General features: G+C 39.3%; 1 protein-coding gene across 12 annotated transcripts in view; it reads left to right on the forward strand.

The window, feature by feature from the left end:
• LOC148835913 (nectin-3-like protein) overlaps nt 1–14,509 on the forward strand; it is a 73,179-nt gene that overhangs the window by 52,213 nt on the left and 6,457 nt on the right. For 9 of the 12 annotated variants that reach the window (XM_088912992.1, XM_088912993.1, XM_088912996.1 and 6 more), the window contains 4 exons: nt 8,423–8,755; nt 9,689–9,985; nt 13,138–13,246; nt 14,325–14,473. In XM_088912992.1, coding sequence (XP_088769118.1) covers nt 8,423–8,755; nt 9,689–9,985; nt 13,138–13,246; nt 14,325–14,473 — 888 coding nt within the window. The remainder of the gene's footprint in view (nt 1–8,422; nt 8,756–9,688; nt 9,986–13,137; nt 13,247–14,324; nt 14,474–14,509) is intronic. The other 3 variants (XR_016090928.1, XR_016090926.1, XR_016090927.1) reach the window with 1 other exon arrangement.

A 14,509-nucleotide genomic window follows, 5' to 3' on the forward strand; every position in this document is an offset into this window, starting at 1 on the left:
ATGATAATTAAAATAAAGTGGTTAAATGGGTGACAGCCAAGAACTGAGTTTGGGTAGCTCTGTCCTAGAAACTATCCAAGTTTGGTCTTCATCATACAAGTTAGTGGAAAATGAAAAAGATTAGTTGACAGAAATTCAAATTCTATTTCAAATTCTACTCATAAAAAGTAGTTTGCTACTTGTGAGCGTCAAATTTGTTAATTTCTAAATATTCCTTCCATCTACTGCCAGAGAGTCTTCAAAGTTAAAGTATCCCTGACCACTAATAACTCTGAACAAGTCACCCTGGCAAGAGTTCCCCTAGAGCACCCTGTTAAATTATCCAGAATGTTACAAAGAATCTAATATCATCTAAGGATATCATCCAGCTGTGGCTAATGTCAGTGGTCTTGCCTCAACCATCAGGAAAAGACTGAGAGGATAGCTCATGAGAGGATAAACAACAAGAAACCATTGCTCATATAAAAAGAGCATTGCCACAGGTCTCAAGTTCATCAAAGAGCACCAGGATGATCCACAAGACTATCGTAAGAATGTTCTCTGGATAGAAAAGTAAAAAAGTTTAATCTTTTGGCCACAATGAGAAACATTTTGTATGGTAAAAACGAAACAGTTCCTTCCAACAGAAGAGCATTATCCTGACCGTCAAGTATGCTGGTAGGATTTTTATGGTTTTTACTGATTTTTACTGTTTCAGCACCTGGGTGGCTTGTAACTATTGATGGAACCATGAAATCAGTGTTGCATCAGTATATTCTGCATAAGAATGTCAGGCCACCTATTAATAATAATAGTAAGCTGTATTAAGACAATAGTCTTGAGTATAACAAGCAGATCTATAACACAATGGCTGAAGTAAAAATAGAGCATTTTTAATTGGTCAAGTCTGGACATGTTATGGAAGACCTGTTTTTACTAACTTGAAGCAGCTCTGTAAAGTAAGGAACATCTTGAAAACTGATGACAGAGACTGATAAATGGAATGTGGTGGACCAGTGGGCAGAGTGGTTTCGTGTGACTGGTAGGGGCCTTGCAGAAAAGCTCGGGAAAGTGTTATAGTGTTATAGTGTTATAAATGCGTGGGGTGCTGGTATCTGGGACTGAAGAATGGTTGAAAATGTGGAGCCTCAAGGGAGGATAGTGGAAAAGAGTTTGGCCAGGGCAGGGAGTTAGCTGGGTGTGGCAACACCACTGGAATTCAGTTTGGAGGTGCAAGAGAGTGCAAGAGAGTAAATAGCACAGCGGAAGATGACAGGAATTCTCTCTGGCAAAAGTGGGCACTTAAGTGCCTGACACTGAGCTGAGGGAGAAGTGTGTAAAATTAAGGTTTGATCACTTCCTCAACTTTCATTTAAAACTCCACTTCTCCTTTCGGAATCTACCTCAAAGATGTACTTCAGGAAGCTTGAGTGCGCATTTTCAGACTATAAAAAAATTAAAAATAACATTATTAAAAATATTCATTGATCATTCAGTACCCGAAAAGTTCTGAGCTGTGTGAGGATGATTTTTTTCTTATACCTTCACACATTAAAAAGTGTCTGCACCTGAAACTTTAGCCTTTCATTTATTAGGTTCCTTGTTAGTCATTTTTTTGTGAAACAGTGCAGCTTAATGTCCAGTCAGTGCAATAAATTTAATTGTGCTGTGGTGCTCTTTGTACCAGCATGGTTGGCTTCACGAGAGCAATGATGAGGATAAAAAAGTCCAAACAGGAAGCACTGCAGACCTTCAGCACCTGCGATCTTCCCTTCTTCCTAAACCCGTCTTTGTATTTAAACATTTTTTTTCTGTTTTGTTGTCGGCAAACAGCTGCGCAGCTGTTGTTGTTTTAATAGAGGTGTTTCAGGGAGAAAATAATGATTTGTACTGTAGGTAGCACAAAAATGGTCATGAATTCCAAATCCAGAGTCTGAGTGGGTGTTGTGCTAGGCAGAGCCAGGAAACAAAACTGATTCTGCCATTCTCACCAATTTCAGAGGCTGTTTAATTTGTTTATTTAAAACAGATAAAAAACTGTTGAAATTGGTTACAGGCACTGATGGATTTAGAGCCTAGAATTGTTAATGTCTTATGAACATCTTCAAGCAAACCATTGCTAGAATTGTCTTCAAGCACTGTTTACTACAATCTCTGTGTAGATTCCAGTCCCGGGATAAATGCTTAGTAAGTTATAATCAGAAGTGACTAAATGATAGTTTGTGTCAAATTAGAGAGTATTACAAAAACAACCCTATAGTTGTGTTTTTCTTAAATATAGCTTTCTCTATACAGGAGCCTATTCCATTGTGTGAACACAAAAATGTGATTTTCTATGCAGAGCAGAGGCCTGAATAATTTAATGTTGACACATTTTAATTTTTTTAAATTTTAATAATATATTTTAACAGTGTGTGTTTTGTAAAATATACTGATGGAAAAAAGCAATGCAACATTTTCTGGAATGAGAATACTATAGTTATAGCTTATGTACTTTCATGAAAAGTTGTCAATTTGTTTTAAGCCTCTGACCAGCAATATAGCTGGTGCAGTGAGGCATTGCAACTTGCCAATCACACGAAAGCTCGTTAGGTGCACTTTTACCCGACGAGATCCAGATGAAACAATGCCTGATCGGGTCTCCCTTAAAAAGGCCTTAATTCAAAGCTTAGGTCTCTAAGAAAAAGGCCACTCTTAGTCAGTTTTCTGTGCATAATGCCTTGAATGTCACCAGAAGCAAGGGAGAGGGCCATTGGCATGCTGCAGGCAGGCATGTCATGTATCAGTGTTGCCAGACACTATGGAGTAAGCCACTCCACTGTGTCCCGACTGCAGAGAAGGTTTCATCAGACCGGCAGGACAGATGACTGTCCAAGATCCAGTCGCTCTCAAGTGACCACACCAGAGCAGGACCGACACATCCGACTGGTCCATCTGACAGATCGTTTCAGATCTGCCAACCGTACTGCTGCTGAAACTGCTGGTAGACACAGTGCCCGCATCAGTGACGGGACTGTGAGGCTCCATGCTGCTGGCCGTATAGCAAGGTGACATCTCAGAGGCCCTCTGCTCACACCTCCTAGATGTCACACCAGACTGGCTTGGGCATGACAGAGGCTGCGATGGACTCGTCAGCAGTGGCATCAGGTCCTCTTCACGGATGAGTCACTCTTCAGCCTGTTCCATGCAGACAGGAGGGCCAGAGTGTGGAGGAGGAGGTGTTGCGTTTCTTTTTTCCATCAGTATATATTGCCTTCTCTGTAATACTGAATAATTTGTTAATGAGCACTTAAAGCTTCTGTGAACCAGGTGCTGTAACCACAAAAATTTGAAAATGGACTGGAAATTTAAAAAAGGAGTACTTGTGTATAATACAAGAGAAAATATACTGAAATAGCTATAAGAACAGTTATTTTTCTAAATGGCAGTTTTTATGGAGAAAATAGATTTTTGAGTATACAGAGAAAAAAACAGCCCCCCTTTTTACTTTCTACCTTCTTGAAAAACAACCTGCTTAGTAAATAGAATTCCCTGGATGGTCATGAACCAGAGGTAAACTAGCCAGCTGAAAGGTAAGCACAAAATAAATGTTCTTACTGTGTCTCTTGCAGAAAATGCCCAGTTCTTTACACTGGTGAGGCAGGAAGGAGACTGGCAGGGATCATTTCAGAGTTGTAAGGATAAAAGATCTCTCCAAACTGATAGTTCCTCATGTCACCTCTAATGCCAAGATCGTACTGATCTGTCCACCTGTGTCCTCACAAGAGGGGTTTCAGAAAGACATCCGAAACCAAAATTATCCTGAAACTAGGATCAAACCTTCCCCCTCTCTACTGCTAAATCCTCTAGTCTATTCAATTGCAGGTTTTGACTTCACAGCTCTCCTCCTGTTCTCCCTGAGTGTCAATGCTCCTTCTCCCCTGCTCCGTGCCCTTTCTTAACTACCCTGTCTTTTGTTTCCCCATGCCTTAATTATCTCCTATTTCCCCTCTCTCCCTCACACCTGAAGAAGGTTCCACAGCTGAAGTGTGTTCTCTTTTCTCTTCCTTTCAGCAAAGATTAAACCTTAACCTGTTCTTTTGCAGTCTGTGTATGGTGATACAGCTACCTACTTGAACCTCTTCACCAAAATAAAGATGTTTATGTATGAACCCATGTTAATTATTTGCGAGATATTTTCTAAGATCTAGTACAGTTTGTTCTGAATCTTATCTAGGAAGTGATCAATTTTCAGTAATCAGATTCCTACAAGCTGTACTGTACCACGCTGATTGCTCAGGTGCTTTCTGTAAGAAGTTACCTTAATTTACATATAAGCAGGCAGAAAATAATTTTTTTTTTTTCAAGTTACAAGTGGTGTATGCAGGCTAAAGAGCAGCACAAAAACACCAAAATCCACATTAGGTCTAAAAGAAAATGTTCCCAGGAATCCCGTTAAGGTCATGTATTTGATAAAAATGTCAGATGTTGTATTTGGTTGTAGTTAAAGTAAATCTTGAGCTGCACAAGTGTTTTGTGATTAAACTTAAGAAGCCAGATACAGTTTTGGATGAAAAAAGCAGGTGTGTTGTGCATGTTTAGGATTTTTTTTGTCATGAGAGGTTCTTTTTCCAACATAAAAACAAGCATAATAAGAAAGGCTAACTGGATTTCAGAAGCTCTCGCTCTCTTAGTGATTTGTAATACTATTATGCTGAAATGGAAAAGGTGCGTCAGGGCCTAAATGTGCTACTTATCAAGGTGAGGTAGGCGCTCTTCCCATGGTGCTGTAGTTCATGTAGTCATGGCAACACGCCTGGCTTCCGTTTGTTTTCTATCATAGAAAGATTTCTTCCTTGCAGACGTGGGTGCCAGGCAGCTCCAGCACAGTAGATGGTAAACCACATGCCCTGTATTATTTTGTCGATCTTCAGTTTGTGCTACACAACTTCACACTCACTCCCTTCACATTCAAATTAAACTAAATAAGACCTTTCATGCTGCATGGTAAAGTCTGTGTTTGCGTGGGATAATTAAGAATTAAGAATTCAGGCTAATGTCCAGCACCACGGAAGGTGAACGGCAGTTCTGTTCAGGTTAAGTGAACATGATGTGGTGAAAAGCCCCAGCAAAACAAGATAGAACAAGAATAGTTGTCATTAGAGAAGGGCATTTGGACCACCTACAGTTGCTTGTTTGGTAATTAGTAGCAAACAGATTTGAGGATCTCCTCCAGCCTTTTCTTGGGGAAAAAAAATAGGGTATCACCAAATACAACATGGCTTTGTGATATGTTCTACACTTCTGCATCCCTTGATATTGATCTGTCATATCCTGTCTGCGTGAGAGTATAACCTCGTTCCGAGTTTTGTTAAAGGTGCTTCTTTTTCACTTTTTCACTTTTGTTCAATTCTCACTTTTCTGGAGTTCCGAACAACTTTCCATTCTGTATTGTGTTGCTATTATGAGTTGCAGAGAGATTATTTTCTTTCTGGGCTGTCCAAGTGTTCCCACGAGAGAGAGAATTCGATGCCTGGCAAAAAGAAATTGGAAAAGAGCTGTGGATCACGTGAAGGTCATGAAACCACAGCCCAGACGTTTCTTTTGCAGCTTTTGTTTCAGTCTTAGTCTCTCCTTTGCCTGATAAACTGGTAAGGATTTTGTTAGAGGTAATGCTGGTGTGAGGACTGCAGTAACTAAAACATTAGTTTTGCAAAAAAAAATCCGGTTTAAGAAAACATTTAAATAATTTTAGCATAGCCATCATAAATTACATTTCATGCATTTCACTAGTGAAGTTTGCACAGAGCCTGATGTGCTGTTGGGGTTCTGTGCAGTTTTGGTACTTTCCTGCGTGCTAAAAGTGTTGATTTCACTTTCCATTGCCATGTTTCTCAGTATAACAGGGGAATTTTAGTTAATGTAGGCAATTTGTGAGTTTAATGCTAGTTTTCAGAAAACATGCATCACTTATCAAAGTTCATGAGTAATTTGCCTATTACCCTGTGAAGATTTTAAATGTCTTTCAATAATATAAGTATCTTTTAATTTAGTAATTTTTCTAATTACAAACAATGTAGATGTTAGAGATGTATTTGTATCTTAATTATATTGAAAACAAAACATTAAGGTTTTTAAATATTTTGTCAGTTTTTGAAGTTTCTGCAAAGCAAAGATAAGTTGGCAAAATATGCTTTATCTCCTACCCCTCCTTCCAATTAGAGCAGTACTGAGGCATTATCAGCATGGCCATATGCTTGTGCTTAATTTTTATCTGTTAGCAGTGTGAAAGCAGAACTTTGTATATTGTATTCCATAGAAGAGCTTTATTGTTTTTTAACTGCCAAAGCCACAAGATAATATTTTATGTTCCCTTGACAATTGTTACCTGACATTAACAATTCAATACATTGCCTGAAACATTGCAGAATGTCTTTCTACGCCACTGTTTTTCCCACAAACTGTGGTGTTGAGTCTCTGGACAAGAAAAAAAGTCATGGGTCATGATCCTATTGTTAATGTATAGACCTCTAAATAAAAAAAAATGAAACAAAATTAAATCTTTCCACTAGTTTATTGCAAGTTACTATGAATAAAAACAGTTTCCTGACCAGCTGTGCTGTCTGCACTGGGTTGGGTGTGTTAGTTTGTGTGTGCCATCGACATACTCTTTCCAAATTATGCGCTTGTTCTCGGAATTTCATTAGATAACACTTGTGTTATACCGGATCGTTGAATATTTAACCACCTGTTCCCACCGATAATGCAGTAAATTAGTTCTACGCCAGTCTGCCCACAACAGAGATAAAATGCTCCACCACCCTCTGGATCGCACTCCCACTACAGAGCTCTGCTACAAAGCAGCCACAGTCCAGGTTTTTTTATAAGTCACCTGTTTGTGAAGATTATGAAGTCAATCAGGTTTGGGTCCAAAATTATATCTAATATAATTTAACAAGTCACCTGCTTAGCTGATCACCATGAAGTGGTTTCAAAGTTTTCAGAAACTAGTGACCTAGTGACCAGTAATGACCTAAAACCCTGGTGGCTGACGCTTTTCCAGGATCAGAGATGGAGACCCTTACTCTATTCTGACAAAGATGCTTACCAGAATGCCTCTCTCCTACCATCTAATTCATGTCTGGACTTTTCCCAGCATCTCAGATGTGCTCAGTTAAGCAGACCTGAATATAATTAGAACTGTAATTGTGTAGTTTGTCACAACATGCACAGTTATGGCCATTTTGAATAACATATAATATATAATAACTTTCAGTACAACTTTTGTATAATTATGATTTTTGAGAAACCTTACAACAGTACTAGGCCAGCAAAGTGAAATGGATATTTGTGCTTCACAATCAAGCAATTTCTATTTGAGATTTTTATGAGTATGAGTCTGAGATCAGATTGGAACAAAACTAAGCAGACCTCACTAAACCTTTTGTGCAGTCATTTGAAATGCTTTATCAAGACTTTGCAGTTGCCACCTTGGAATTCTTAACAATTTTGGGGGTGTTGTGTCTCCAGTTTGTTTTAAACGTGTAAAGTGCAGTTCAGTTGGATTAATTGACTTGGCCATTCTGATATTTTCGTGATAAACTTCTTGCTTGCACTAGTCATGTGTTTAAGCTCATTTTCATACTATATGGTTCAGTACCGCCCAATAAGTATGGAAGCATTTTCTTGGTTGTTTGCAGTTTTAGTGAAGGCTGTTTCAAGGTTTTCCTTGACTACTTTGATCATTTTGCTGTTCTTATCTGCAGATGTTTTCCTCAGTAGGTGTACCAGTGGTTTGTTTCTTCCAGATTGTTGATTTTGGGTATGCCCAATCTCTTTTGCTAAGGTTCTGCTTTTTTCTTTTCTTTCAACTTTAAAATTGCCTGCCTTTTTTTTACAGAAAGATCTTTGGTTTTCATTTTGATTTTCAAATCCACTGAGCTCTGATGTCAAAGGGTTTGAAGTTCACAGTTCTTTTATGAGCCTAATTTCCCAGACAAAAAACATCTCGCTAACGAGTAGCACTGAACCAATTTTCCAAATATGCGTGTTTCTGTAAAAAAGGATGAACACTATCATTTTTTCAATTGACTGAAGAAGGTAGAACAGGTTCTGACAAGAGGAGGCAGCAATTAATTGATTTTATTCTAAATAAAATACTTAGGAGCTAAACTTACCAGTCATGTTTTTTCTTCATGGGTAGTGTTTGATGAATTCAGCTAACATCACAGTTTAATTTGTTGGTCCCAATATTTTGGCAAAGGTATTGAAATGATCAGTTTACCTGAAATTGTCAGAGTTTAATAGGACAAATCTTAAACAGATTTGTTAAACATCCTGTTATCCTGCCAGCTTAAAGCTGTGGCCCAAGTGAGTCTAGAATCTCTCCGTGATCCCTAACATGTGTTTTTACAAATATATAATTGTATATTTTTTACTGTATTGTACTGTTTTGTTTCCACAGGAATACAAGTCATAGATGGAGAGAAAACAGCCGCATTGGGAGAAAATGCCACTTTAACCTGTCGATTAATCGACACTGAAGAAAAACTCACACAGGTATCTTGGCAGAGAAAAACAGCTTCAGAACCAGTGAACTTTTTCATATACACTGACGAAGGCCCCCGTGCCATGAATGAGTTTGGAAGAAGAGTCCGGTTCGTGGGAAATTACACATTCTTGGATGGATCTATTCAGCTTTCAAATGTATCGCTTTCTGATGAAGGTATCTACATCTGCATTTTCACAATATTTCCATCTGGACCGTACAAACACGAGATTCCACTTTCAGTAATTGGTAAGTCTGTAGTTTTTGTTCTTTTAAAATATTTTTTTATTTTTGTATATTACTAATCTGCTTAAGATTTGTATGAACAGGTACAGTATGTTAAATTCTATCTTAAATGATGAAAGCTTTATGGTAATATCTATGCATATATCCAAAGTATATATCAGGGTCTATATACAGGCCAAGTGGGCTGTTTGGCACTGCTAAATTTTACTACAGTGGTAGTATGTGTTCACAATTTTAGTTGGAAATTGTCATGCATTAAGGTTTTGGATCCTTTAGAACTGTGTCAGTAAGACCTAAAAAAACTCAGGGTTTCCTCACAGGCAAATACTGTCCCTTGGTTACTTACTGCTTGATTTTCAAAGTGAAAAAAGACTTATTGCCTCAATATTGCAAAATAATAAACAGCGCCTCATTAGCAAAAATATTCCAGTGACTAATGTTTACAAATCCTCAGGCAACCCAGTCCACCTAAGTCTTAAGTGAAGAAAATTAATATCCTAATTTATGCACCACTTCTGAGTTAGTCGCTCAGAATTTGTCGTTTAGTTATTTCAATTACATACTCAGATCAGGTGGACAAGTGTTTTGTATCATTTTATTTATTTGTCACACCAAATATAAACAATAATATTATGTACACCAAACAGAATACTTACATTGGGAGTGTAACAAGGTTCAGTGAATGAAAACTATGATCCTGTACTGTGGTATTAGTTTGTTCATGTACAGTATACAGTATGTCGTTAATACCAATATCCAGTTTCTAATTAAGACTTGAAGATACTTAGATAATGCATAAATTAGAAACTCTTCTGAAAGAGGTGCATCATTCACATGGAAATAAAAATAAAAGTCACTAAATATTTCTGTCAAATGAAAAAGACCGTGTTGAATGAAGTTTGGTATTTTCCTGACGTGCGTTACATACCCTGCCAGTTCCTCCTTCGGTCACCGTGTCCTCGGGGGTGGAAGAGAGCAGCGTCAGGAGCACGGTGGCGACCTGCACGGCGGCGAACGCCAAGCCGGAGAGCCAGGTGTCGTGGAGAGCCGCTTTCCCCCACGAAGGCGTCGAGGACGTGAACATCGCCGAGAACAAGAACGGCACGATAACCATCAGGAGCCACCTCTGTGCTGTGCCCACCAGGTCCCTGAACCAGGAGGAGGTGCAGTGTGTCGTCAGGCACCCGGCGCTGGAGACGGACTTGGTCGTCTCTCACAGGCTGGACGTGCGCTGTGAGTTCTGCCCTCCTTCCTCTTCCAGGCAGACCTGTAGACTGGTCGCCCTGTGGCTGTGTGGTTTGGAAGTCCTGTACTCTGTAGCTGCTGGCAGGTTGTGTTTTTGTGTCCTAGTCCACTTGCTAAAAGATACAGACACAGCCACCAAAAAGTGACTGTGTGTTCTTGTCTTCTGGGTTGGCTATCATGACGCTTTGAAAGACAACTTCATATTTAGACTCTACACAATCACTTTCTACGGCAACCTTAAATCACTTTGGGTGCAAATGTCACAAAATCAATATATTAGTCTCTGTCTGTGGGTAATTAATTTGGTTTAACTTGACTTCTTTGACAGTAAATATCTCTCTCTCATAATTTCCTTCAAATAGTACTTCATTTTCAGCCACAACTCATTAAATGATGGTACAGACTGGCCACGAATACCAAGGAGTTTTCAAGATAAATTGGGGATGAAGTGGTTGAGAGGCACACAGCTCAGGACAAAGGTTATTTATCCTACTGAGTGCAGTGAAGTTAGTCATTAAGAAATTTGATGTGTGCCATACTACCTAGACAGGCCACTCTTGCAAAATGAGCAGAGGGGTATCAGGAAACCGGTTAGTGAAGCCAACAGTGTTTTTGAAACATTTGCAAGTTGTGTCCGAAAGGGCAGGCAATGTTCATAATTCGACAGTATCCTGGTCCCTGCACATAGCTGGTCAGTATGGATGAGAGGTGAAAAAGAAAATGCACCTTCAATCTCATAAAGGTTAGGCTGAATATATACGACAGATGGTTTTATGGTCAGGCAAGATAAAATAGCTCTAAATGCAAATCCCTAAATTTAGCGTAAGCCCAAGAGACCACATCACCCAGTCAGCACCATCTCAGCTGTCAAGCTTGGAGGTGCCAGCATTATGTTGTAGGAGACAAAATTACACAAAATGTTTCTGTAAACTTCAGAAGTCCTTCTGCTGCTGCCATCATTAGTTGTGTCATCAATAGAGACGAGTGAGCCAGGCCTTGATATTCTCTCCACCAGGCCTCACAGATGAGCTGGTTCTATTGATCACGGTAGATCACATTAGATCAGGTTGCGGTTCCTTTGTTTCTCCATACCGTAACCTCTCCAGCACTTTGGTACAGGTTTATCTTGGTCTGCGCTGCCTATAAAACTTTGTTGGCTAGGCTAGTATTTGCAGTTCCAATGCATGGTGGAGTTTATGTCATGTTCTGGGCATGCATGGTCACCTCTCTCACTTCTATGTCTTTCACTTGAGTGTGTAAAACTTTACAGAAGTATTTTGACTGAAGCAAATGGCCTTTAGACTGTTTTTTACAGAGCATAATTTAAACATTAGCACGGTATTTCTTTTATGTAATTCAGCAATGTGTCTTATTGATTTATAATATCACTCTTCTATATCTAAAAGCTGTGATATCTGAAGTGTGATAAATAGTAAATTAGCTTTAATTTAAGACCTGAACCAGGCTCTGCTGCTGCAGAGATACAACAAATGTTTAAGGGGGAGGAAATTCCAGGCGGACATTGGCTAAATGTGTCACTGGGAATAAGAGGTACTACAGTAGTGTTGGTTGAGTAAACTATTTGTCAACTATACTTTCCTTATGTACTATATAATTTCTAAAGTAGCAGTAGAAGTGATTAATGACTAAAATTACAGGGTTGTAGTTCTAAGCTCTGCAGTTGTACAGACCCGTATGCACTTCTCAAGGAAATGAAACCAGAAATCATCTGCCTTGTTCTTTACCGAAGCTACAGCAAACCTCATTTGAAGATGTATACTGACTATAAAAAGAAATGTATTGATTTATGTATGCAGCCAGGTTTTTAGAAATTTTAGGTATTACATTTTTGGATATTGATTACATTTTGAGGCATTATTCTAAGTAATTAATCATTCATGAATGTGATGCACGTGAGTTATTTTATCTGTTGCATAAGCTCTAAACTATCTGAGTGAGGAAATTGTTTTGGCACAAGTGATGATTAGGTGATTTAATCTTATCAATGTCAAGCCTGGTGAAATTCAAGGAGAACACAGAATGGAACCAATGTGATCCGCTTATCAAGAGCACATTGTCTTCATGCCCTCAGTGTGTTGGAGATGGGACTTAGCTGTTGCACTGTTGTCAGCAGTCTGGGTGTTCACAACCAGCGATTTCTAACCTGATGGGATGTTGGAGCCAAACACAGTCCATCAATGATAGGCCACCATCTGGGAGGCCACAGGTCAGAGACACTTCACCCAGATCGATGGAGAGGTCCAAGTGCAAACAAGTCCCAGCATAGAGTGGTCAGTCCTGTACCCCTGGAGTGCTGGTGTTTCTGCAGGATTTCTAGGTCCCTCTAAAGCACCAGCACTCGGAGCTGGGAGAAGCTTTTAAATTGGTCCCATCAAGCCAGTAATGAGTGGATTGAGCTCAATAAGAGCTGACCTGGAATGAAAGCCTGCAGCCGTTAGATCAAGGTGGGGAAATGGGTTTTTTGGAACTGCAAATTCCTTATTCTTATAGAGCTTGACATTAGAAACTAGGACTGTTGAGTTGTTTATAAAATCAAAAGTATTTGTAGACACTTACTGGTTAGGGGGTTTCCATTTTCTTAGTGTTTATTACAGGGTGTGCTTTGTCAGAATAGAAAAGCATGTTTACAAAATCGTTTCTGTTTTTGTTTGTGGTGATGATAGGTTTGTGAATATTTTAAAAGTTCCTTTTTCTATTTTGCAACTGTCAAGTGTTTTTACTTGACTTTGACTTTTATCTTTCTGTAACCACAACTACAATCAGCCTAGGAGCGAAGCTATATTTGGACTGATATCATCTGGCTAATCAGATACAGTACCACTAGCTGTGAATGTGATCATGTGCTATTTTTATTTATTGGCCGAAGGTCTTCAATGTGGAGTGCTACAGCTAAATTGGGAGAAGCATGCAACAGTTAGAAGTGGGACTATAATTTTAGCAGCTCACTGCTTTGTATCTACTTAACAGAGTTTTACTTGGCTAATATTGTGAAATGTCTTTATTCGTGTCACTTTGATGAATGTGAGCACGTGAGTAGTTAGAAATATTCTTGTGAGCTTGGTATTTTCTCAGAACAATAAAGTTAGTTTCTCTGTAATTACTGTGTTTTTGTTTTTCAGACTCCCCGCAGTCAGTAAACATAATACCAGAGCAGACTTCGTCCAGCAATCCAGTCTTCCTTTGTAAGGCTGATGCTAACCCTGTCCCAACCAGCTATTCGTGGAATAGGTATGTGTCTCAATTATAGTATTTATTCCTTAATTTTTTTAAATTGGCATATTCATTCAGTCTCACTTTTATATTTAATACGGCAGTCTCTGCCTGAAATTGAATAACCACTAGAATTCAACAAGACCCCTAGGGCTCTCAAGTGGTTTGTTGGGCCCTGTAGTCTAGAAGTGGTTCACATCTGGACACTTCTGGACTTCCCAGGCGTGCAGCAGCCCCTGTGGCCTTTGTGCGGATGTGTGGACTTGCAGTGTTGTCAGTGAGAACTGCATCACTCCTCAGCCCAGCGCACTCACACTGCTGTTAGCACTGACTGAGCCCCACACCTGCATGCCCCCAGTAACTCTCATATCTGCTGGTCTAAAAGACCAGTGAGATTACCCAGCAGCCATCAGTTCCAGGGGTTGACGTCACTGTTACAGGCTCAAGTACCAAATAAACCCTGTGACATATGTAGGTCATCTTCTCTACTAATGTGCTTGAATAAAGGCTGGATAAGTTACTGACTGCTCAAGTCAGGATGCATACTCTAGAAAAATAGCTCTTAATATTAGGATAAAGCTTTTCACAATTACCGGTCTCTTTGGGGTAGCACGGTGGCATGGAAGTCAGTGCTGCCACCTCACAGCTTGTGGGTCCTTGGGTCTTGATTCTGGCAAAGGGAAGCCTGTCTCTGTTCTCCAGGTGCTTTGGTTTCTTCCCACAGCCCAGAGGCAGAATCACAGATTGATGAACTGCTTTTTAACATTGTAGCACCGAGGACGGTCACTTTCTGACTGAAATGTTTGCATTTTTTCACTATGTACTTTTAAATATCTGAACATTTGTCAATTGTTAATAAACAATAATGGTTAACACTTGAGTGTTAATGTAGATTGATGCTCAGGCTGGCAGCCATTGTGAGGCTTATTTTACATTGAATACTTTAAACCTAGACTTCATTTCAGGAAACCACATGTTCACTGTGCAGACTCGATAGTTAAAACAGTTTCCTAGATTTTGTGTTTTTCTGTCTCATTTCCAGAACCGTTAACAAGGTCACACTAAGGACAGTAATGTTGTCTGTGTTTTGTTTTAGAACAACACAGGCCTTTTCCAGTGACAAAATCACCATCAGTGGGAACAGACTGCAGTTGCTGGATGAGAGCCCCGATGTAAATGGGTTATACGTTTGTGAAGTGTCAAACCAGTATGGAAAAGCATCAGGGACACTGTATATACATATAGGTATATAATACAGAATTTACATACGGTTTTCTGTTC

The sequence above is a fragment of the Atractosteus spatula genome, chromosome 4, assembly GCF_055471065.1.
Source record: "Atractosteus spatula isolate fAtrSpa1 chromosome 4, fAtrSpa1.hap1, whole genome shotgun sequence".
NCBI classification, from domain to species: domain Eukaryota; kingdom Metazoa; phylum Chordata; class Actinopteri; order Semionotiformes; family Lepisosteidae; genus Atractosteus; species Atractosteus spatula.